This window comes from Drosophila bipectinata, chromosome 3L (assembly GCF_030179905.1).
Source record: "Drosophila bipectinata strain 14024-0381.07 chromosome 3L, DbipHiC1v2, whole genome shotgun sequence".
Classification (NCBI taxonomy): domain Eukaryota; kingdom Metazoa; phylum Arthropoda; class Insecta; order Diptera; family Drosophilidae; genus Drosophila; species Drosophila bipectinata.
Genome location: NC_091738.1, coordinates 14,463,953 through 14,490,072, shown reverse-complemented (window position 1 = coordinate 14,490,072; position 26,120 = coordinate 14,463,953). Strand labels below are relative to the sequence as shown.

The window sequence follows — 26,120 nt, the reverse complement described above, 5'->3', positions numbered from 1 at the left end:
AATTCGATAAATTAAAAGCTCGACAAGTTATACGAATTCCTACTAAACCATCATTTTTCACAAGACTGTACTACTATATACTTAAAATATTTTATTTGTCAAGACCCAAGTTTCACTAATCCTTACAACATCATTTTGTATATATCTTTACTTTTTAAGTGTGATAGGATTATAAATATTTAAGCCCCAAAAGTAATATTTTTAAAAATGTGCATGAAAACCCAGTGCTACCGCAAAAAGTAGGCTATACTTATGTGTTTTTGGATAAATGTAAGACCTCCCCTTCTACCAACTTTGTAATCAGGCACCAAATGCGTCGACCCCAACACCGGCCTAATTTATTTCAAATATGACTTCGGCTACGAGTTTGGAATCCTGTTTCCGGGTGAGGGACACAAGTTCGTCAGCAGCCAGTGGAACAGCAGCGGCGGAAGTCATCCCAATGCCAAGCCGATCCAAAACGGCCGGCATTCGCCGTATCCGCTCAAGCTTCCGCCGGGCAACGAGCTTGTGATTCCCGTCCAGCATGAGAAGTCCTCTCACGGCTACAGTTCCGACAACGAGATCCAGAGAAGAAGCCAGGGCCAGGCCAGGAACTTCACAGCCAGACAGCCGATGGCTCCGCGCAGCAGCCAGAAGCGAAACAGCCTGCCCAGCTGCCACAGCCTGGACATCCACCTGGATCGTCTCCATGCTCAGGCTCCGCGTCTTCCTCCGGATCACCTGATCCGAACAGGTACGCTCCAGATGCACTGACTCACTGAAACGGAGGCTGGCTGTCGCCGCAAATGGAGGCCAATACAGGCCGAGCACTGGCTTGTCGCTATCACACCTGTCGCTATCGATGTTGTCATTAGTCTAGGATGTGTTGATGTTGTTTCTGTGGTTTCTCTTTGTGATATGACAATCGATAAATGTGGCTAGTTGGCTTGAACAACTCTACTTGCCACATTTATGAATGATTTGGCAACACAAGGAGGAATCCCTGGCTTAAAGCCCCTATGATTAACGTCATTGGCAGTAGCTTAAGTGTATTTAGGCAGGCCCTGTTCTAACCCGAAAGTCAAAAAGCATGTTAACCCAACCAGAAACTGCTCGCTGCCACGTTATTGCATGAAAATTTGTTTGCGTTTCTTGTTTTTAAAACCTTAAAGTGAACCCCGTACGCCTAAGTTTGTGTTTTCGTGTTTGTGTTTTTGTTTGCGATTGCGTTTGCGTTTGATTTTGTGCTTGCCGCGTGCTAATCCCACTAATGGATGCGCTTTGAAAACGCTGAGCCAGAGATTCTAATGGTTTCGCACTCCTCCTCTATCCACTGCCCTCAAAAGTGCCGGACCTGCCCAATACGGAACCCGTCAATGCCCATTTGAATCGCGATGAGCTGGCACAAAGGCAGCCATTATTCATAACGGTAAGCCGAGTCACTGACCCCTTGAAGCCCCCAAATAACCCGTATATCTCATCCTGGAACAGCCGTTGAAGGACATCGCAGTGGGCGTGGGTGGAACGGCGCGCTTCGAGTGCATTGTGCAGGCGCATCCGCAGCCGCAGGTCAACTGGACGCACAACGGCGGAATTCTGGAGCACGGCAGCCGGCATTTCATTGAATACCGGAACGGCGTGTGCCGGCTAACTCTGCCGCAGGCCTATCCAGGTGAGCTAAGAGAACAATCTAAGAGGAAAAACCTGAAAGATTAATCTTAATGAGTTGTGGCTAAGATATGTCTGGTAGCCTGAATGAAACATTAAGATTGGTTCTTCAAACACCAATTATTTTCTATGTGAACTCTTTAATCGTTTAAACTCTTTGTTTTTTTTCCGTCTACTCCTTATATCATATCATACCTTATGATGTCCCTTGGAATCCTTGGACTCGAATTCCGGCAGACGACAACGGCAGCTACTCCTGCACCGCCATGAATCCGCTAGGAGCGGCCTCCACCAGCGGAAACCTGAACGTTTCCAGCTCTAACCGAGGATTTAGATACTAAGCTGTTTAAACTCGTACACTATTTTGATTTCATTATGATTTGTTCAGCGCCAAAGTTTCGCTTTATTGTGTGTATGTTATAGCCGAACCCTCGTCACTACCATTTATTACCCCCATATTGTTTTCTCAGGCCCCAAAAATCCACATGCATACAACGAAAATATATAGTATTACTTGTGTTTTGTCAAAGATCAAATAAATCATTTTAAAAACGAAATATGGTTTCTTTGAATAACGATTTTCAGGTTATGATCGGAAAAGCTTTTACTGGCGCTCTCTGTTATGAAAATCTGGCGTCTAGTTCGAAAAAGCTAAAAGAGATATTTTTCGAAAAGCTTTCGAAATAATTTGAAGATAGGTGGCGGGAAAAGTCTGATGATCAGACAGCTCTTAGATTAATAGTTTTAATAAAAATTAATTATATTATGAAAAGTTTTTTGGTTGGAATAAAAACTTGTACAGTTCCTTCAAGGAAAATCCTAATGGACTAACATTAAATATATAGTATTTTCCACTTTGATCTTTGCTATAAGAATCCTATTCCCTCAACGCCAATTTTCTCACAGCCTTGGCAAAAGTTTTAAAACATATGTAGTTTTGAATGAATTACAGAACTTTAGAAGTCCATTCATCATGTTGAATACTTAGTATATTAATACATTTCAGTTGATGGTTCTTCATTACTCATTGCCAAGTAAATATTTTAACTGGGCCAAAAGCCACTAGTAAAAATCAGGTCAGACAATTCGAAAATATCAAAAGGCATCCTCTAAACAAATGTTTGGATTTGTGTGGAACGAAATGGTGTGGGTGTTGGGTGGCGGTATGCTGATGGCTCGGCTAAAATTCGCTTTGCTGCTCATAAATGATTTATTCGCTTTTCGGCAGTGTTTATTTATCTAATTTTCTTGGCATCTTCCTTTTGTCACGATCGCTTGCCAAGAATCGGACGCGAGCGCAACGCGCAAAATGCCGAAAATTCACAGGGATGGTGGGGCTGGCCACGGGGCTGAGAAGTATGGACTGGCAGGCAATCAGACAGAAACACTCTCGACCGTCAAGGCAATGAGTACACCCAGAGGCCCACTATGTAGGCAACACAGAATCCTTGACACTGACATTAAAACTACAAATAGTGGGTGCCAATAGTGCCAGCTACCATGTATTACAATAGGAAGCCTGTATTTAGTTATAATTTTCTATATAAAAAAGGGAAACCCCACCTATTATTCCTTTTCAAAACTAAAAACTTAAATGTTTATGCTTGACCGTTAAATGGCCTATTTGAAGAAAACACTCTAGGGTTTCAGTGGCGCCCAAGCAGGACGCATTACACACTTCTGTCGATAATTAGTCGACACGGTGTGGGAGGTTTTGTGGGACGACGGGTGGGTGGCCTTTTGGGTGGTTCTCGGCTGCCAATCTGCCAATTCTAATTGTATGTTTAGTGCCTGGCCAAAGTGCTCTAGTCATTAGGCAGTGGTCCAAGAGACAAATTAGATGCTACTCACAAGCCAAATGCAAACACTCTGACTCATTTGCGAAATCATGGTCAGGCTGCTTTGTAATGGCTGGGTTGTATTTATCATTTAGATCAGAATAATTTTAAACTCACAAACATCTGGCAGCAATTTTTTTTTACCTTAATGATTCATAAAATTGTTTCCCGCATCTAATGAGATGTCCGTGTCAAAAATATTATGAAACTTTGTCAAAATAAAATTCAAGAAAGAAAGAACATGGCAAGAAAAACATGAGAAACATTTCGCATGTTGCGATTTTCAGCGCGAAACAGAAATATTCGGGCCGTGTCCGGCCTTGCGCATCATATACACTTCTTCAATATGTATCTTTTAGATTCTTTCTGGCACATTTGCAAATTTTCATTCGCTCTCATATCGGGCAGAACAAACACAGCCGGTGTATCACTTGGCAAATGTTTTCGCACTACGATATGGTAAATGTTAGTTCACTAGATTTCAATATCCAAAGCCAAACATTTAACCAATTTACGAATGCGACTCATATCCGACCGATTGAGGGTTTCCTTTGGTTTTTCCTTTTGTATTTTTGCCAAAAAAATATTTGATCCGAAAGTGTCTCTTTTGGAAAGAGAATTTCGTACATTTTTGTGTGATGAATCTGAATCTCTACCACAGCTACACAGCAGCAGCATTCGCGCTATGTTTTTCCCAGCTCCCTCTTCAGTGTTTTTCTAAATTAATTAGGCAATTTTCTAAAAATATCAAATGAACTCAGCGCAACAAGTCACAAACCGCACTCACACCGCTAATATATATTTCTTTTGCTACTTTAAATATTTCGCCATATTTTCCATCATTTTTCTTCTGGCGTTTCTTTGTTTGATTCAGAGTTGTGAGTGGATGGGAAACTAATTTTCCATCCATTAGATAGATCTTCAAAGAGCTATGGGTCCATGGGTCAACATGGCGAGGGCATGTATTCCTTGAAATACAGATTTGTATATCATCCTTAATGTATCTTAATAAATTTTGGCAGATCATTTTGCAGGCGAACTTGGCTCGGCGCACTTGCTCCATATAAATTTTAATAATATTATTTCCGCTTTAGTGGGCAAGGCTGTCGCGAAAATCTATAGAAATTATATATCTAAATACAGTCCTGCCTATAAAAATACATGGATAGGAGCCAAACAGCAATCGAATACTATAAAGTAGTTGGTAGAATCGTAAAATTGTTTTCATCACACCCACGCTCAGGAAAAATGTAATAAAGCAGCAGCGGTTGAAAAACTCAAGAAATGCGCAGATGTTCTAGTTTCTAGAAGCGTTTAGCACTTCAGTATATGTAGGTATTCCGGGGTCCATTTGTTTGTTTCGCCCAGCATTTGCGCAAACATTAAAAATATTTAATGTCTATATGCACAGATTTAGTTTAATTGGGCGCAACACGCTACCCTAAACACACAGTGAATTGTGGCGCCTTGAATGAGATTCGCAAATTCGTTGCATAAGCCTCGATGACAGGCGGCCTCATCTCGCAGAATATGCTTAGGAATGGGAATGGTCGGCCACCAAAGCACTGGTGGTGCCACGCGTTGTTGACCCTCAAGTCCGCCAAGTCAGTCACTCTTGGCGAAAGGAATCTTGGCAGCATATTTATTTATATGCACGCTGTAAATTAGCAAACAAAATAGCGAACAACCGCAGACAATAGAATGTCGGTGGGCCGAGAGAATGTGGTGTTCTGCTGGGTTGTTTGTTGGTAGTGCCGTTGAAAATCGCGGCCAGGTTTTAGCATAAACACGAATTCCGCTAATTGCGAGAAGGAAAGAGGCAACAATTTAATTGTTTTCAGCTAATTGAACAGGAATATAAAAACGCAGCGAGTGCAGCAGTAAAAGCCGCAAAATTTCAATCGTTTCCGCGTTTCTAATTCGCTGAAAGTATCTTTATTGCCGTACAGAGAAAGAAAACCATATAACTTGGAAGTGTGAATAATCCTACTATTTCAATCCGTTTAATGAACTATTTTTAATTGTGTACTATTCCGCCAACAGATCAGGGCACTCAAACGGATAGTTTGCTAATAACCGAAGAGGAACCGGCAGCGCAGATGCGGGATCAGCCTTTGGATAATGGGGTTCATAAAACGCCTCTGCGAAAATCCGCCTCGTTCTCCTCTTCCTCGACGAGCTCGCCGGCTAGCTCCTCTATGGGATCGGCCACATCGACCATGTCGCTGCGCTCTTCAACGCCCCTGAGGAACAATCACTCCAGCTCGAATCGTACGCTGAGGAGTGACACCATCAACACGTTCCAGAAGTGGGAGACCACGATTGAGTCCATAAGCTATGTGAGCACCAAGACCGTTTCCATCTCGGATTTCAGCCAGGAGCCGCAGCTGCGAGAGCAAACAGGTAAACTGCACGCATCCATCATTGTTTCAATGGCATTTTCTGTTTATATACATGTATAGCTTAGTTTACATCTCATGAGCAATGAATCCATATTAATTCGCAAATCGCAAAGCCAAATGCATCATTCCGATCCTCAAGCGATCTGGAAAATCGCTAACTACAAAATGGGCAGCCTCGATCTCTCAATCCCCCATCTCCATCGATGGCCTGTCATGCAATACACATATTTCGAATATCTTTGAGGTACCGCATGTAAAGTCACTAAATATAGATTACAGCCACCGCTCTCTGCACCACAACATAGCAACTTTCATGTACCAGAAATGGGAGCTTCGAGTATAATTATAGAGGTAGTGGGTAGTGAGTTTCTTTAGGGAGGATGATGGGATACTCCTTTAAATATATATTTCTTATATTATTATACAATTGAACTTGCTCAATAAAAGTTCTTCGAATATTTTTAACTTCCAATTTGAGGCAAAAACCAGTGAGAAACTAAATACTCGTATTTATTAAATCCCTGTTTGGACACTTTATACCTAAATTGCCGTTCGGCATGCAGCGCTCTTGGAGCACTGTTTACCGCAACATCGTCGACGATTCGTTTCGGTTTTATGGTTTTACTAAATGACTGCAGATGGGGGGCTCAAGACAGACTCTGGGACCTGGTACTCGATATAGCGGCTGAGACGAAATGCGATGCCAAAACGAGACTGCCACTGCAGCAGCCCCCCACGATCCCTCATTACATCTGGACTACTGCAGCAGTAACACAATAAACCCAAAACGATGTGTATTTATAACTAAAAAAGATGGGATTGGCTCGGCTTGGGGTCGCGCCATATGATGAACTGCTTGGGGGGGTTGCATTATCCATCTACTTCGCTGCCTGCTGCATGTCGCCTGCTTCCAATACTCCAACACTCAAGTGTCAACTCATCATTCAGCATCTCAGATCCATTCTATCGATGTTTATCCCAACGATCGTTAATTGAACTGAATTCTCTTTCTTGTTTGCAGTAAATTGAATGCATCGCCCCAGCTCGAGCTAAAAGAAGATGAACTAATACATAAGAAAAACTAAAATGAACCTAACAGCTGCCTTTTTATCTTAAATGATGTACTAAGCAATTAATAATACTAATTAAAGTGAACTTTTTTGGACTCTTATTTCTGTATCCATCTTGTTGGCACATTCTCCGGCCGTGACATAATTGGGCGAATATTTTTGCACTGAGCATGTTCGATAAGATACAGATACAGTCGCTCAACCTGGACAGATAGATAAGTGCTGTTAATCTTACAGGCAGCTGGCTTGGAGATGGTTGGATGGAAAGCACACATGCACTGAGAAAAAATATGCTTTCTAATTATGCATATCTAAAAAAAATTTACATTTAAGTTGTGTTGCGCATTCTTAGTTTTGTTTACCTAAACGAATACCTTAACGTTGATGGGCCAAACATTTTTGAAATATTTTTCCGAGTGAGGCTTTCGCAGATCGCTACTTGCAATCTGCCTTGCAGAACCGGCTAACTGTTACTCCTCTATTTTATTTTTATTTTTTTGCCAGAAGAAAGCCAGTTGAGATGCGTGCTGACTGCTTTTCCCTGCGCGACTGGCTTATCGGTAATGGTCGTTGTAGATACATTTGTATCTTGTCGTTGACAGTCGAAACTTTGCCGTCGTTGCGCCTGGCTGCCTCGCATATTTTTATTCTATTTCAACTGCCTAGAATCAACTTCACCGAGTTTGTAATTTAATGAGGGATTCTGTAACTGTGCTGCTGCTGCCTACTGTTGCTTCTACTACATCTGTCCATGTTAACAATTAATTTGAACATAATAAAAAAACAATATTGCATGACCATTGCAAACCGGGTTGCCGTAAAAAGGTATATAGTGGCTGCCTTGGGGCGACTCTGCTCCATAGATGGTAAGAAACGACAGGCGTTTCAGGTGCAATTTGTATTAGAGCTTTTTCATAAAATGGCTAAAAAGAAATAGAAAGTTGCGACATTTTTGCCAATGGGCCACTGAACGAGCCACATCGAGATGTGGATGCTGATGATTAAGACACTAAATGAATAATCAAGTTATATGTATCAGGCGGGCGGGCGAGCCAAATGTTATACGTATCTCTCAGCATCTATGCGGTTTTAAATTTAGACAAACAGAATAAATTATGTGTATAATTTGAAAAAAAAAATTGAGGAGCCAAGAAGACCGAATCGTCCTAAGTTTTCTTACTTATTTCTGACAAAGTACAATTCCATGATGCGATTGCAGTTCTAAAGAAAGGTATTTCGGGTTTGTTTTTTTACAAACTATTATTTAATGGATCCATCCTGCACTGCTCTGGAGGTATGAGAATCGGATGTGGAGATCATATAGATACGGAATCGTGCCATGTGCAGGAAACAGTGTGTTACAATATCTAGAATTTCTCTGGGATGACTTCTTTTCTGTTCGTTTTGTGCACAAAATGTTGAAAAATACGTGTCAAAAATAAACCGCCATATATTTTTAGCCAACTTACTCAAAACCCGAACACTTTTCGAAATCCAACCGAGAGACTGTGATGGAGAGACCCCGACGGGTCCCCAGAGAAAGATCTCCGATTAAAATTCTCTCACGAAGGCTGTGTCCCCTGGGACAAATGTTTATTAAACGATCGAATTAAATGAAATTAATGGGTATTATTTGAAGTGAACTAGAGACAATAAGATGACCTGTAAAAAGGTTTGATTATTTAAATATCAAACAGGGATTACTGTGGTGTCATAGGCCCAAAGAATACAGAAGGAAAACTTTCTATAAAGAACTAAACAAAAGTGGTTAACTATCTTTAAAAGGATTAAACGTCTAAAGGATTACACCAAAAGTTTCCAGGATCTCAAGTTAAAAGATATCTTATGATAAAAATTAATCAACTGATATGCCTCATGATTAATTGTAGTGCAGCGAGGAGAGTGTTTTCCCAAACAACAACAAAGCTTACACAACGGCCCCAAGGAAAGTGCAAAAATATCTCATGGGGAGTGCACGAGAGTGATGTGGCGCTCTCTGAAAGGAGATCGGCTCGGATCGGAGGAGATCGGGCGTGCAGGCACTGGCTACTTGATCGCATTCTCCGCCAGATTTTGTCATTCTTCGCTCGCACCTCACAAACGATCGACGTCTTGGTTTCAGTCTCGGGGATTATGACTTGAAATCGTTTCAAAATAGATATTTTTTTAGAAGAATATACATATATCTATATCTAACGCACCATACGGTACAGATATATGTATACGTCTGCAGCCAATTCGTTCGCATAGAGTCCCGCACAAGCATACATATACATAGAACGTCGAAAGGATAACGCAATTTCGAGTAAGGATCAATTGAAAAGTGTATGGAAAATAAGTAAAAGCCAGAAATAATGGTGAAGTGTTCATGAAAATTTTCTCTGGTTACGAAACCACTTCGAGAAAAATGCCGAAAGAATTTTTCAGTGCGCTAAATATCTAAAAATATCCCATCCGATTGGGTGCCTCGTTTCGGGTTCGTTCTCGGATCAGATCGGATCGGATCGTATCGGTACTTCGGGGCTCCACTTCGTGGGTCCGCACCCAATTCAACGAATCGCCTGTGAAATCGTGTGCAAACCAGATATCAATTTATATATACTAGAGAGAAAAGCATATTGAAAGCACCTAAATATATCTTACAAGTGACTAACAAGTGTGCACCTGCATTGTCCTGGAATATATCCTTGCAAAGACGGACCCCCCAAATAGCCGTGCAGTGCTGTGAAAATATTTGAGGCGGTGGCCGATGCACCAATCTCATACGGTTTCCCATTGGAAAACCAGAAAAAATATTTATTAATAGATCTGTGAAAAATAAGAAGCTACCAGCTACCGTCGAAGAACGCAGAGTGTGTCTGTATGGGTGTATCTGCGGTTGCATGTGTGCGTGAATGTGTGAGTGCGTATCTGTGTGTCGCAGTGAAATATATTTCAAAGCTAAAAATAGTTGGAAATGCCTCACAGGCGCACAGACTATGGAAATGAATATGAAGAAGGATGGCTGATAATGATCATCACGATCTCAGAGATCGCAGATCCGATTTATATCTAAATTCGATGAGAAAAGAAAATTCGATGTGTGTCATCTAGCCAGCTAGCCATAAAACAAGTCGAGTGACAGCCAAACATAAAAGTAAATCAAGCAAAGGATATAATTAAAATCCATCACATTTAAGAATCGCGGAACGCTTGCCAAAATCACCGCCATAAATAAGACAGTGGATCTTTGAGTGATTAAATATTAATTTAAATGATGTGTTTTTGTGTATATATTCTGTTTCAGCAATTTTAAGAAGCGACCAAAGAGATATAAGTATATATAGAAAGTATATCAAGTGAAGAAGCAAATCAAAGAGAGAGTGATCGCGAGGTGTTTAATTCTACAGTGCAGTTCATCCTGCAACGATTTGGTTGTCATTTTAAATGATATATAGTGATATATAACGCAGCAAAAATGCAACGACAAAATCCGAACCCGTACCAGCAACAGCAAAACCAGCAGCAGCAGCAGCAGCAGCAGTTGCAGCAATATTCCACTCAGGAATACTCGCATTCTAGCCAGGAGCAGCACCAGCAGCAGAGGATTAGCCGCACCGAGCATGTCCAGCACCGACATGTGACCACCCAGCAAGGTCAGTCGCTGTCCGGGATGTCATCTTCAGGAAGGGTTCTCTAACTGGCATTTCTAGGGGTTCGGTGGGATTCACACAGTGGATTATGAATCGCCGCAGTCCCCAAGAATTGTCTCCTGAAGAATGACTTCCAAAAATTCATTTCAAAATAGCTTCCAAAGCTTTTTACCAACCCGCTTGTTGTTTTCGCTAACACGGCCTTGAGATCAGTATTGGAGAGTAATGTTAATGGGTTTCATTTCGAGAACAATTTAAGTTTAAAAACCTTAACCCATAAAACAGCCTGCCTAATTTATAAGTCTCAGTGAATAACAGGTGTAATACTTAAATTTTCCTAGCTTTTTCCTTCCAATAATGACCCACCAAACAGCTGTAAAGTGGAGTATTAAAACCACGAATATTACCTCAATAGTATTGAAAATGGTTATAATATTTCAAATAACCTTTATCGAATGTAGTTTAGGGTAATAGTATAGGGGATTTTACATTTATGCGCAACAATAGGATATGTATGATATTTAAATATACACGGGAAAAAACTGAAAGAAATTGGAAAATCAGCTCTTTCAAGAAATTTGGAAAAATTAGACAGAAGTTAGAAGTTTTAAAGTTCATAATATAATGTTATCTTCTATAATACTATTCTGCCTATAACTATAACTATGAATTACACTAAATAAACGGAATGATTTGATAGTTTTTATAAGTATGGGGTTCCCTTTTGAGGAAAAGGTAATCTGGACAAACAGTTGTTCTTTGTCGATATAAAAAGTAAACAATTGATATGATATTAATACCCGTACGAAAAAGATATGGGTACGATATCTGTAGTTAATAAAGCAGTACTTCTTCGTGGTATTGTTCTAATTTGGTAGACTATTTTAGTTAATTGTTTAAATTGGTACACATCTAAACAAAAGTGTAGAATTAGGAAAATCAACTGATATAAACCAGACAAAACTCTCAGAAACCTTTCAACCAAATCAATAAATATAACTTGCATTAAAATAAGGGTTTAAAACAATTGGTTCATATAAATATAACAAACAATAGTAATTTTGATACATACATACATCAAATCAATGCCTTTCGATACAATACCTACCATATCTCGCATTCAAAATCTAATGTGTTTTAAAAAAAAAAACCCACATACCAATCCTACCCCGTAATATCCTAAATATATCAAAAAGACAAAAAAAATAAGACCAAAATCTTTCTTTCAAACACAATATTTCCCTCTTTCCGAAATGTGTCACCTTATGTTTCATCGCTGAAACATTAATTGATGAATACAGTCTAAATGTTGGTCTATTTTTAAGATAATCTTTTCATCTCCCACGACTGCGCTGACATACATACACAGATACTATATATCTATATCTTTCAGTATAAGAGATTTCCAAATAGTCACTTTGTTTACATTTTGAAATGTTGGCTCTTGCAGAGAGTTGGGGAGAATCTCTTCTGGTTTTTCATTCTCTTATACAGAAGACCCGAAGATCACCCGAAGAATCTCAGCATGCGCACAGAAGAATTGAGAAGACATGCATTGAAGGGGAAAAAGAAAATAGAGAGAGAGCACTCGGAACTTTCCATATTTGTTTACACACCCATCCTTCCCATCCGATCAGCTGACTCAACCTATATCTACGTAGAGGCAGTGGCACACTTTGCAGATTCAGTTGATAAACAAATGCTTATAGAAACTAAACAACTACAAAACCAAACTTGAGATATATATATTTAAATTGTAAAAGATTATTTTTAGAAAATTAAAATTATATTTGCCAGTTTTAAGTTTGTTTGGTTAGAGTTCAAGGATTTGCTATAAATATACGTATGTTTATTTTAATTACAAAAATAAAATATAGAAAAAAGAGCATGTATATAAATAAACAATTTTTATAGAACAATTATGGATATAATTCGGTTCAGTAAAGAATAATTAATAATAAAAAAAGGTCCTTTTTACAACTAATTTAAAGCTTTTGCAGCATGATCCCGAATTTCTTTCGCATCGATCGTTACGAAAGAATTTTAATAAAATTTATTTCCCATCCCATTGATCTTACAGTGCAACAATTTCCTGGAAGCCTTGGAGGACCCTATGTACCTCCTGCGCTAACACACGTGTACGCCCAGGGCGACATCTCGCCACCCGTTTTCGAGCAAATCTTCAAGAACGCTCGCTTCGCCCAGGGCGGCAACGCCCTGTTCGAGGGCCGGTTGAGGGGCAACCCGAAGCCATTCGTGACATGGACCCGGAAAGGCGCACCCCTTCTCGAGTCGCAGAAGTTCCGGATGAGCTACAACGAGACCACGGGCGATGTTTCCCTACTGATTAACCAGATCGGGCCCGGGGACGAGGGCGAGTACACGTGCACGGCCCGCAACCAGTACGGCGAGGCCATCTGCAGCGTCTACATCCAACCGGAGGGAGCTCCCATGCCGACCCTGCAGCCGATTCAGAACCTGGAGAAGAATATATACTCCAACGGGTACAGCTTTACCTCCATCGAGAAGGAGTTCCGCGTGGACACTTTTGAGTATCGGTTGCTCCGCGAAGTGTCCTTCCGAGAGGCTATTACTCGGCGCTCAGGCTACGAGCAGGACACCCAGCTGTCCAAGGAATTGGACCGCTCCCAGGGTCCTGCGCAGGCGCCGCAAATCTCGCAAAAGCCTCGCAGCTCCAAGCTGGTCGAGGGCTCCGACGCGGTCTTTACCGCTCGTGTCGGCTCGAACCCGAAGCCACGTCTGACCTGGTTCCACAACGGTCAGCGCTTGGTGGCCTCGCAGAAGTATGAGATCTCCTACTCCAGCGGAGTGGCTACGCTCCGGGTGAAGAATGCCACCATTCGCGATGGTGGCCACTACACTCTGTTGGCCGAGAACCTGCAGGGATGCGTGGTCTCATCCGCCGTGTTGGCCGTTGAGCCGGCCGCAGAGTCCGCTTACGAGCCCAAGCCCGTGGACACGATTGCCGAGCAGCTGGAGACGGGTAAGGCTCTGCCCCCCGCCTTTGTCAAGGCGTTTGGAGATCGGGAGGTCACCGAGGGTCGCATGACCAAGTTCGACTGCCGTCTGACCGGCAATCCCTACCCGGAAGTGTTCTGGCTGATCAATGGACGTCAAGTCCGTGACGATGCCGCCCACAAGATTCTGGTCAACGAATCGGGCAGCCACTCGTTGATGATCACCAACGTCACCCGCTTGGATGCCGGATCTATTCAGTGCGTGGCCCGCAACAAGGCCGGCGAGGTGGCCATCGAGGCTCAGTTGAATGTGTTGGAGAAGGAGCAGGTTGTCGCACCACAATTTGTTCAGCGCTTCAGCACCATGACTGTCCGCGAAGGCGAGCCCATCAGCATGAGCGCCAACGCCATCGGCACTCCGCAGCCGCGCATCACCTGGCAGAAGGACGGCGTCCAGATCTCGTCCACCCCCGACCGCTTCGTGGGTATTGACGGTGGAGCCACCTGTTTGGAGATTCCGCGAGTTAAGGCCAGCGATGCCGGGTGGTACCAGTGCACTGCCCAGAACCTTGCCGGATCTACGGCCAACCGCGCTAGGCTGTACGTGGAGGTTCCTAGGGACCAGCCAAGTCAGGAGCAACGTCGTCTCAATCTCCCGAGACCAACGAAAGTCATCGAGCCAGAGTAAGTGTACTACTTTATGCCCACTACTTATCACTCCTAGTTACTTATATTAGATTTATTTTAATATGAGAGCAATAAATAAACACTTGCGATTATAGAAAGTCCTTGTCCCCTTATGCTTTTTATAAGTTATCTTAGTATTTATAAAATTATGGTATTATTCTTCCCTTAGAGCATCTAAAATATTTAAACTTAATTTCTCCTACCTGTTGAGGTGGCAAATGTTTTGTTATTCCGTCACTTTTCTTTTTAAGAAATGATTTGAAATGTTCATTCCTTTAAATATTTCTGGCGATGACCAAACTGACTTTATTTCACTAATTACTATACATATATGCACTTTAAATTACATTTTCACAAATAAAACACAAAACTACGATCGCCCATAGATAGACTATGAATTAATGATGCAAGTTCAGGATAAAATGGCGTAGGAGTCGAGAGTCACCTATCGATAGTTTAAAAAAACATGAAAGGAGCTCTATCGATATGTCCTTATAGGATTTAACGATTTTTTAAATTATTTTTTTACTGATATGAATTAAGCAGAAATGATTTTTTTTTAAATATTAAAAAAACTTTTAATTTTCCTAAACCCAGTTTTTAAAATATTAAATATTTGATTAAAAATGAAGACCCCAGATTATTTCCTAAACTCCGCTTTTAAAATATAAAATATTTGATTTAAAATTAAGACTTTTAAAATGTAAACCCAGTTTTTAAAATATAAAATATTTGCTTACAATTTAAGACCCATTCCTGGCCCCGAAATCATCTATCTGCGCCATGTGGAGCGCGCCAAGCCCCATTTGCGCCCCGGTGAGGAGGATCGCGTGTATCCTCCCCCGCAGTTCATCATACCGCTGCAGAATGTGCAGCAAACCGAAGGTGGTCGCGTCCACATGGAGGCCCGTATCGAGCCTGTTGGTGATCCCAGCATGGTCGTAGAGTGGTACCTCAACGGACGTCCACTGGCAGCAAGTAAGTTTCAAGCTATACTTGGACAGTTCTCGAGCCTAATACCTTGCTTGTCCATTTCTAGGTGCCCGTGCCACTTCGGTCTTCAAGTTCGGCTTCATCGCCCTGGACCTTTTGAGCATCATGGGCCACGACGCCGGCGAGTACATGTGCCGCGTGAGCAACGCCAGCGGCGTGGCCGAATCCCGGGCCTTTTTGTCCGTGGTTCAACGCCCGTCCATCGAGCAGTCATCGCAGAATCCGAATAGTCTGCAGTACATTAGCCAGCTGGAGGACTACTCGCGCTACTCGCGACAGGAGAGCACTGAAGAGCAGCTCAACCAGGCTCCGCAGTTCATCCGGCCACTGCGCGATCTCGGCGAGTTCGAGGAGGGCAAGAATGTTCACTTCGAGGCGCAGGTTACGCCCGTAAACGATCCCTCCATGAGGGTGGAGTGGTACAAGGACGGCCTTCCCATCACGGCCAGCTCGCGCATTACCGCTATCTTCAATTTTGGCTATGTCTCCCTGAACATCTTGCACCTCAGAGCCGAAGATGCCGGTACCTACACTGTGCGGGCCGTCAACCGTATTGGTGAAGCCATCAGCCAGTCGACTATTCGGGTCCACACCCGATCTCAGGTCACCGCCGATCTGGGAATCCCGGAGCAGCAACGCTACATCGAAAGCGTGGAGGAGTTGGAGGACTACCGCAAGTCCCAGCAGCGTCGCCACGTTCAGGAGGCGCCTCAGGCTATTGCCCCGCCTCAGTTCAAGACTCCGATCCAGAACCAGTTGGATCTGCACGAACACGCGCATGCGCACTTCGAGGCAAGACTCGAACCGATTGGTGACTCCACCATGCGTGTGGAGTGGCTGAAGGACGGCCAGCCTCTGGAAGCCAGCTCTAGGATCACCACCTACCACAACTTTGGTTACGTGGCGCTCACCATCAAACAATTGACCATCTACGATGCCGGCATCTACACCTGCCGCGCCTACAACGCCATGGGACAGGACACCACCGTGGCCCAACTGTCTGTGATCTCCAAGAACGAGATCGTGTCTGACTCGCAGCACCCAGGGGGCCTGCAAAAGATCCAGCATTTGGAAGACTCGTCCCGCTACGGACGCCGCGAGGAGGAGGAGACCTACACCACCACTGCTCCTCGATTCCTTGGTCCTCTCAAGGGCACCACCAAGATCCTTGAGGGCCAACGCGCCCATTTCGAGGCCCGAGTCGAGCCCCAGAGTGATCTGGGCTTGCAGATTGAGTGGTACCACAACGGTCGCGCCATCACTGCCGCCAATCGCATCCAAACTTATCATGACTTTGGCTACGTCGCCCTGGACATTTCCCAGGTTCGCGCCGAGGATGCTGGTGTCTACATAGTGGTGGCCAGGAACAAGCTAGGTGAAGCTCAGCAGCAGGCAACGATGGTAGTGGAAAGTAAGTATTCCCCTTATCTCTAATCAAGATTCCTGGTGTAACATTTATGTATCCTTTCGTCTTCCAGCTCGTTCCAGTATCGACACATCTAGCATGCACCGCGGCCTGTACGAGAAGACCCAGAACTTGGAAAACAAGCAGTTCGTGGAGCCTCAGTACGACATCGAGGAAATCTCCAAGTCGAAACCAGTCTTCATCCAGCCCCTGACTGATCCCAAGCCCATCCATGACGGCAAGAACATCCACCTGGAGTGCCGTCTGGAGCCCATGGGAGATCCCACTATGCGCGTGGAATGGTTCCACAACGGCCGTCCCGTTACCGTGGGTTCCCGGTTCCGCACCTACTATGACTTCGGATTCGTGGCACTCGACATCATCAAAGCCACGGCAGCCGATTCCGGGGAGTACACTGTGAGGGCCACTAACCACCTGGGCTCGGCCCACACCTCCGCCTGTGTGCGCGTGATCGACCACACGGATGTGGTCACTGAGACCCAAAATGAACAGTCTCTGGAGCAGATTCAGCTGCTCGAGGACTCACGCCGCCGCCATCACCAAGAGGAAGATATTACCATCATGCAGGCTCCCCAGTTCACCAGGGCTCTGCACAACATCGAGACCGTGGAAGGCACCAATGTCCATCTGGAGTGCCGCTTACAGCCCGTCGGAGATCCCAGCATGCGCATCGAGTGGTTCGTCAATGGCAAGCCCGTGAAGACCGGTCATCGCTTCCGTCCGGCCTACGAGTTCGACTACGTGGCCCTAGATTTGCTTGGATGCTATGCCATCGACTCTGGTGTTTACACCTGCCAGGCTAGAAACCAGCTGGGAGAGGCTGTCACCTCCTGCTCCGTGCGCATCATTGCCAAGAACGATTTGATTCTGGAGACCCAGAACGAATCGGGACTGCAGAAGATCCAGTACTTGGAGGACTCCTCGCGTTATCGTCGCAACGAGTTCGTCGACGAGGTGGTGAACATTCGTCCGCGCTTCCTCACTCATCCCAAGAGTCTGACCAACACCCGCGAGGGTGGTCACGCTCACTTTGAGTGCAAAATTGAGCCGGTAACGGATCCCAACCTGAAGGTGGAGTGGTTTAAGAACGGCCGTCCCATCACCGTGGGCCACCGCTTCCGTCCCATCCACGACTTTGGTTACGTGGCCCTTGATATTGTCCAACTGATTGCCGAAGATTCGGGTATCTATACCTGCCGAGCCGTCAACCTGATTGGCTCCGATGAGACCCAGGTAGAGTTGCAGTGCCGCAGTGGCGAGCAAATCGTCACCGTCACCCAGAACGAGGCCGGCTTGGAGCAGATCCACTACCTGGAGGACAGGTCGCGCTACAGCCGTCGCGAGGAGATCGATGAGAGCACCAAGCAGGCCCCGGTGTTCACCACCTCCTTGAAGAACATCGAAATTAAGGAGAATCAGAGGGCTCACTTCGAGTGCCGCTTGATTCCTGTTTCGGATCCGTCCATGCGAGTGGAGTGGTACCACAACAACCTTCCTCTGAAGTCGGGATCCCGTTTCACCGAAACTAACAACTTCGGTTTTGTGGCCCTGGACATTATGTCGACTCTGCCCGAGGATGCCGGCACATACACCTGCCGCGCGTACAACGCCGTTGGCGAGGCCATCACCTCCGCCGTGGCTGTGGTGCACACCAAGAAATCGATCTACCTCGAGTCGCAGCATGAAACTGCATTGCCCCGACTCCAGCACTTGGAGGATGGTTCTAAGCGCCAGCGCATCAGCGTGCAGGAAGAGTTTGTTTCCCAAGCTCCCGTCTTCACCATGCCCGTACGTGATGTCCGCGTGGCCGAAAATCAGGCAGTGCACTTCGAGGCCCGCCTGATCCCAGTCGGAGACCCGAACTTGAAGGTAGAGTGGCTGCGCAACGGACAGCCCATTGAGGCCTCTAACCGCACCACTACCATGCACGACTTTGGCTACGTGGCCCTCAACATGAAGTACGTGAATCCCGAGGATTCCGGTACCTACACTTGCCGTGCCGTGAACGAGCTCGGCCAGGCAGTGACCTCCGCTTCGTTGATTGTGCAATCAAAGACGGCCATTCAGCTGGAGACACAGCATGAAGCGGCTATGCACAAGATCCACCAGCTGGAGGATCACAGCAAATATCAGCGCAGGGAAGAGGAGGAGTACACCGTGACCACCGCCCCGGTGTTTGTCACCAAGCTGATTGGGCCCAGCAGCCTGTTTGAGGGCCAGAGTGCCCACTACGAGTGCCGCATCGAGCCCTACCCTGATCCTAACCTCAAGGTAGAGTGGTTCCACAACGGCAAGCCACTAAGCACTGGCCACCGCTTCCGCACCACCTACGACTTCGGCTTCGCCGCTCTGGACATTTTGACCGTCTACGCCGAGGACAGTGGAGAATACACTTGCCGAGTGACCAATAATCTGGGTGAAGCCGTGAACTCAATTGTACTGAATGTAACATCGCGCTCATCCATCATCCACGAAACTCAGCACGAGGAGGCCCTGACCAAGATCCAGCATCTGGAGGACACCTCTCGCTTCCAGCGAAAGACCGATGAGGAGCAGTTCCATGCCGAGCGTCCTCAGTTCGGACGTCCACTTCGCAACGCCAAGGTCAACGAAGGCACCCCTGTCCATCTCGAGGCTACTTTGATTCCGGTCAACGATCCCACCATGAAGGTGGAGTGGTACTGCAACGGCAGACCCATCCAGACCGGCCATCGCTTCAAGACCACCTATGATTTCGGTTTCGTGGCCCTGGACATCCTCTACGCCCACGCCGAGGATACTGGCACTTACATGTGCAAGGCCAAGAACGCCGTTGGAGAAGCTGTCACGACTTGTGCTGTAAACGTAACAGGTAAAGCCCTATTTATATATTTTAAAGTAAAAGCATTAAAGACAATAATTTGATGTTTCTTATCCTAATTGTCCATCGAGCCTATAGTCTAACGGCATTAATAGAGATTAAGGGAGAATCTTCCTACAATTCAGTAAAGGCATCTCCCTCTAAAATCGAATAGAAATTGGCCAAGATATAGCCACCGCTGGGGGCCATTTTGGCCTTTCATGCTTTTTTCTACATTTTGAAGGGGACCCTCCACAAAATTTGACAAAAAATCTCAAAAATTATTTGTCTCTAGATTTTGATGCAGAGTGGTAGAGAATCGATCTAGAAATCGTTTAAGATAGGCCGCTCGAGAATCGGATGAAAATTGGCCAAGATATGGCCATCGCTGTGGGCAATTTCGGCCTTCCATCCCTAAAGAATATATTGCCTCTTCATGCAGTTTTCAAAATTCTTGAAAATGAGCCTGAAGAATCAGATGACCTTCTTTGCATTTTTCAAAAGTTTTAAAATGAAATCTCGTAAAAATTTTACGAATTTTTTAGTACCTTTTTTTATTATTATTAAATATATTTTTTAAACGGTTTCTCTAGTACATTATATAAAGAAAACTAAGGAATAGTTTCTAAGTACTTATTATTATTTAAGTGCTACAAAATATCTAAAACAATCTCTTGTGTATCACAGCAAACAAGACACTTGATCTGGATACCTTGGATGCCCAGCGACTGGAGAAGATTCGCCAGCTGGAGAGCTACGCACCACCCACCAAGGTTGAAGTTGAGGAGAAGGGTCAGAAGCCCATCTTCCTAACCCCGCTGAGCAATCTGGAGCACTTGAAGGAGGGCGAGCACGCCCATCTGGAGTGCCGCGTGGAGCCGATCAACGATCCAAACCTGAAGATTGAGTGGTTCTGCAACGGCAAGCAGCTGCCCACCGGTCATCGCTACCGCACCACCCACGACTTTGGATATGTCGCCCTGGACATCCTGTACGTCTACGGCGAGGACACCGGTACCTATATCTGTAAGGCAACCAATCTCCTGGGCGAAGCCGTTAACACTTGCAACGTTCGCGTGCTGAACCGCCGTAGCATGATCTTGGACACCCAGCATCCGGATGCCTTGGAGAAGATCCAGAAGTTGGAGTCAAAGGTCGTAAACGCCCGCACCGAGGTGGGTGACAGCCCCATTAGTCCGCCCCATTTCACTGCCGAGCTGCGTGGATCGACCGAGATCTACGAGGGTCAGACGGCCCACTTCGAGGCCCAGGTGGCTCCTGTGCATGATCCCAATCTGCGGATTGAGTTCTACCACAACGGCAAACCCTTGCCATCGGCGTCTCGTTTCCACATCACCTTCGACTTCGGTTATGTGTCCCTGGACATTACCCACGCCGTGGCCGAGGATGCTGGCGAGTACTCTGTGCGCGCTGTGAACGCTTTGGGTCAGGCTGTGTCCTCCACCAACTTGCGCGTGATTCCACGCGGCACCATCATCTCGGACACCCAGCACCCAGAGGGTCTGGAAAAGATTCGCAAGCTTGAGTCGACGGCCCCGCACCAGCGCCAGGAGCCGGAAACTCCCGGAACCCGCCAGCGTCCTGTGTTCACGCAGCCGCTCCAGAACATTGATAGAATCAACGAGCACCAGACCGCGCACTTCGAGGCGCGCCTGATCCCTGTGGGAGATCCCAATTTGAAGGTGGAGTGGTACCGCAACGAGAAGATCATCGAGGACAGTTCGCGCATCACCAAGCAGCACGACTTTGGCTACGTTTCATTGGACATCTCGCACATCCGCAAGGAGGACGAGGGCGTGTACATGTGCCGCGCCGTCAATCCTCTGGGCGAGGCCGTTACCACAGCCTCCATGCGCGTCGTTTCGGAAGCCAGCATCCAAATGGATACCCAGCATCCGGACAGCATCAGCCGCATCCACCAGCTGGAGAAGCCAGTGGCTCCGCGTCCTAGCGAGCCGGAGCGTCTCTTCGAGAAGCCCATATTCACTCAGCTGCTCACGGGACCTTCGGAACTGTGGGAAGGTGCCCACGCTCACTTTGAGGCACGTGTGGTGCCTGTGGGCGATCCCTCGCTGAAGTTCGAGTGGTTCATCAACGGCGTTGAGCTGCAAATGGGCTCACGCTTGCGCACCACCCACGACTTCGGATTTGTCACTCTGGACATTGCCGCCGTGGTGCCCGAGGACGCTGGAGTGTACATGTGCCGCGCCTACAACGCTGCTGGCGAGGCCGTCTCCTCCACTGCCATGAAGGTCAAGACGAAGTCCAACATCGACGGCCAGCCTTTGATTCCCGAGTCCTGGGAGGCTATTCGTCTGAAGGAGGCTGCTATGAATCGCGTGCCGGAAATGTTTGTGGACTCCACTCCTCAGCAAGCCCCGGTCTTCACTACCCATCTGCAGAGCTACGACAAGCTCCACGAAGGCCAGCACGTGCTGCTGGAGGCCCAGGTTGAGCCTCGTGCGGATCCCAACCTCCGCATCGAGTGGTTCAAGAACGGCATCTCCCTCACCACTGGTTCCCGCATCCGCAGCACCTTCGACTTCGGTTTGGTCACCCTTTCCATCAACGGACTGCGAGCTGATGACTCGGCCATTTACACCTGCAAGGCCACCAACCAAGTGGGCGAAGCCGTTTCAACGTCTTCACTTAAGATCGAGGATCGTCACTGGCTGCAGGCCGAGTCGCTACATCCGGACTCGCTTCCTCGTATTGGAGAACTGGAAGCCCCCAAGGAGGGACGGCCAGAAGCCCCGGAGCCTACGTATGAGACTCCGGTGTTCATCACCCACTTGAACAACATCGAGTGCAAGGAGACCGACAATGTGCGCTTCGAGTGCAACGTGGAGCCGGCACGCGATCCTACCATGAATATCGAGTGGTTCTACAACGGCCAGCCTCTCCAGGCCGCCGCCAAGTTCAAGTCCATCTATGACTTTGGCTACTGCGCTTTGGACCTGACCAACTCGTACGCCGAAAACAGCGGCGTGTACACCTGCAAGGCCACCAACAGCAAGGGATCAGCCACCACTTCGGGCACTCTCAAGTGCACTGGTGGCAAGACCATGTTCCTGGACACCCAGCACCCGCAGGGTGAGAGCGGCTTGGAGGCCGTCCAGGAGACCGAGCAGGAGCTGGCCAACCGCTACAGCCAGAAGACCACTAAGCCGGAGACTCAGTATCCGCCGCCAGTGTGGACCAAGCCGCTCCAGGCCGAGTTCCACCTGTCGGAGGCGCAGCCGATTCACCTGGAGGCCAATGTGGAACCCAAGGAGGATCCCAACCTATTCATCGAGTGGTACTTCAACGGAAAGATGCTCAACCATGGTTCTCGTTTCAAGATGACAAGCGAATTCGGATTTGTGACCATGGACATGATCGAAGTATACTCACGCGACCAGGGAATCTACACCTGCAAGGCCTACAACAAGGCCGGCGAGGCGTTTACCTCCACGACCATTTTCTGTTCGGACAAGGAAAACATCATCGAGGCCACCCAGCACCCGAAGGGAGCCGAGGGCTTGGAACAGATCCAAGACCTGGAGGACTCCCTGCGCAAAGATGGCTCCAAGCCCGAGCAGCCGGATCAGGGAATTCCGCCGCGTTTCACCACCGAGTTCGTCAACATTGCCGATATCGGGGAAGGTGAACTGGCCCACTACGAGGCCAATCTCGTCCCGGTGGGTGACCAGAGCATGGTCATCGAGTGGTTCTACAACGGCAAGGTTCTGGAAGCCAGCCACCGCGTCCGCACCATCTACGCTTTTGGCACGGTCGCCCTAGAGGTCCTTGGCACTAAGATTGAAGACACCGGTACCTACACTTGCCGTGCCACAAACAAATACGGCACTGCCGAGACCAGCTGCACTCTGGAGTGCGTGGACAAGCCTAGAGGCCAGAAACCACGCTTCACCTCCCACATCCAGCCGCTGGAGGGCTTGAAGGACGGCCAGTCGGCCCACTTCGAGTGCACCTTGATCCCTGTTAATGACCCAGATCTTAAGGTCGAGTGGTACCACAATGGAAAGTTGATGCGTCACTCCAACCGCATCAAGACCGTCTCCGACTTCGGCTACGTTGTCCTGGACATTTCCTATCTTCAGGATCATGACAGTGGTGAGTATGTGTGCCGCGCATGGAACAAGTATGGCGAGGACTTTACTCGCACCACTCTGAACTGCGGCGGTCGCGGTGGAGTCTTCTACGATAGTCTCCAGCCCGACTCGCTGCAGAGGATTAGGGAGCTGGAGTGCCCACAAGGTCAACAGGCTGATACCTCCGCTCCCTTGGTGGCCGAACCGCCGAAGTTTATCACCCAGATCAGCGATGTCACCAAACTGGTAGAGGGCCAGTCGGCTCACTTCGAGGCTCGTCTGACCCCCATCACCGATCCCGACCTGGTGGTGGAGTGGTACTTCAATGGCAAGAAACTGCCCCATGGCCACCGCTTCCGCACCTTCCACGACTTTGGCATCGTTATTCTGGATATTTTGTACTGCTACGAGGAGAACTCGGGCGTATACGAGTGCAGAGCCTACAACAAGTACGGCGAGGACGTGACCCGAGCCTCTCTGAAGTGCGCTTCGAAGGCCAGCCTTATACTGGACTCGCAGCTGCCTCGTGGAATGGAGGGCGGTCTGGAGAAGATCGCAAACCTGGAGTACAGCATGGTTCGCACCCGCGACGAAACCACAGAGGAGACCAAGGGCAAGGCTCCGGTCTTCACTGTGCCGCTGGAGAACATCGAGAATCTGCGCGAGGGTGAGAACGCCCACTTCGAGGCCAGGATTACCCCGGCCGACGACCCCAAGCTGAAGGTCGAATGGTACTGGAACGGACGTCCACTGAAGGCCGGTTCTCGGTTCCGCACTTTCTGCGACTTTGGCTTTGTCATCCTCGAAATCTCTCCAGTTTATCCTGAAGACTCCGGCGAGTACTCTTGCCGTGCCATCAACGAGTATGGTGAGGCTGTGACTACCGCCACAATGAAGATCCAAGGCAAACGCAGCATCATCATGGAGTCGCAGTTGCCAAAGGGCATGGAGGGCACCATTGATCGCATTGCCGAACTGGAGGGCCTGGGATCTCGCAGCACCGAATTCGTTCCGGATGATGATACTGGCAAGCCACCAGAGTTCATCACGACGCCCTTCGACATGGTCATCACGGAGAACTCGCTGGCCCACTTTGAGTGCCGCCTGCAGCCGATCAACGACCCATCAATGCGCGTGGATTGGTTCCACAACGGCAAGGCCTTGTGGGCTGGCTCCCGCATCAAGACCATCAATGACTTTGGCTTTGTTATCCTGGAAATCGCAGGATGCTACCAGCGCGACACAGGATTGTACACTTGCAAGGCAACCAACAAGCACGGCGAGGCCCAGGTCTCGTGCAAGCTGCAGGTCAAGGGCCGCCAGGGCATCGTCATGGAGCCCCAACTGCCTTCCAACTTCCGCACCGGCACTGAGAGCCTCCAGAAACTGGAGGAGAGCATGCACAAGCGCGAGGAGATCGTGATCGATGAGGAGCAGCCGAACCCGCCCAAGTTCATCGAGGACATCAAGGACAATCTGGACGTACCCGAGGGCGGTCCGATTCACTTCGACTGCCGTGTGGAGCCCGTGGGCGACCCATCCATGCGTATCGAGTGGTTCTACAACGGTCACGTTATGGCCACTGGCTCGAGAGTGCACCAGCTGAACGACTTTGGATTCATCGCCCTGGACATTGACTACATCTATGCCAGGGACTCCGGAGAGTACACTTGTCGGGCTACCAACAAGTGGGGCACTGCCACCACTACCGCCAAGGTAACCTGCAAGGGCAAGCACAACATCGTCTACGAATCGCAGCTGCCCGAGGGCATGACCTCCGAGAAGCTCAAGGAACTGGAGCGCGGACGCATCCCAGAGGCCCCGAAGGTGGTGGAACAAGAGTTCGGACCGCCGAAGTTCGTCACCCAGATCACCTCTGTCACCGTGGACGAGGCGGAAGCCGTCAGATTCGAATGCCAGGTTGAACCCAAGACCGATCCCAGCCTGCGCGTTGAATGGTACCGCAATGGCAAGCCACTGCCATCCGGACATCGTTACAGGAACATCTTCGACATGGGTTTCGTTTCCCTGGACATTCTGTATGTCTACGGCGAGGACTCTGGAGAGTATGTCTGCCGTGCCATTAATAACCACGGCGAAGACCGCACCAAGGCCACAGTGTCTTGCAAGAGTGAGTTTTTATTTGTGGCCTTTTCTATTCATAGGTATATTAACCCTCTCACGTTTTTCCTTAGAACTGCCAACCATCCTGCTCCAAAACCAGGTGCCGCGCGGCATGAAGCGTTCAGATGCGCTGACCCAAATGGAAGCAACCATCAAGAAGTACACTTCTGAGGTCCACTTGACCGAAGATGACCTCTTCGACCCTGACCGCAAGCAGCCTCCTAGGTTTGTTACTCAGATTAAGGAACAGACCTCCCTGACCGAAATGGCCGTGACCAAGTTCGAGTGCCAACTGGCTCCAGTGGGCGATCCGAACATGAAGGTGGAGTGGTTCTTCAACGGCAAGCCCTTGTTGTACAGTAAGTG

General features: G+C 47.4%; 1 protein-coding gene across 7 annotated transcripts in view; it reads left to right on the top strand.

Moving 5' to 3' along the window:
• The window catches only part of LOC108134287 (titin), a 121,773-nt gene that overhangs the window by 24,242 nt on the left and 71,411 nt on the right, over positions 1–26,120 (top strand). For 3 of the 7 annotated variants that reach the window (XM_070279868.1, XM_070279864.1, XM_070279865.1), the window contains 7 exons: positions 5,532–5,891; positions 12,673–14,254; positions 15,006–15,235; positions 15,297–16,661; positions 16,729–19,527; positions 20,203–25,761; positions 25,826–26,113. In XM_070279868.1, coding sequence (XP_070135969.1) covers positions 5,532–5,891; positions 12,673–14,254; positions 15,006–15,235; positions 15,297–16,661; positions 16,729–19,527; positions 20,203–25,761; positions 25,826–26,113 — 12,183 coding nt within the window. Of the gene's footprint in view, positions 1–304; positions 737–1,328; positions 1,412–1,473; positions 1,655–1,887; positions 2,183–5,531; positions 5,892–9,033; positions 9,266–10,246; positions 10,596–12,672; positions 14,255–15,005; positions 15,236–15,296; positions 16,662–16,728; positions 19,528–20,202; positions 25,762–25,825; positions 26,114–26,120 lie in introns of those variants that run through there. The other 4 variants (XM_070279866.1, XM_017253368.3, XM_070279867.1 and 1 more) reach the window with 3 other exon arrangements.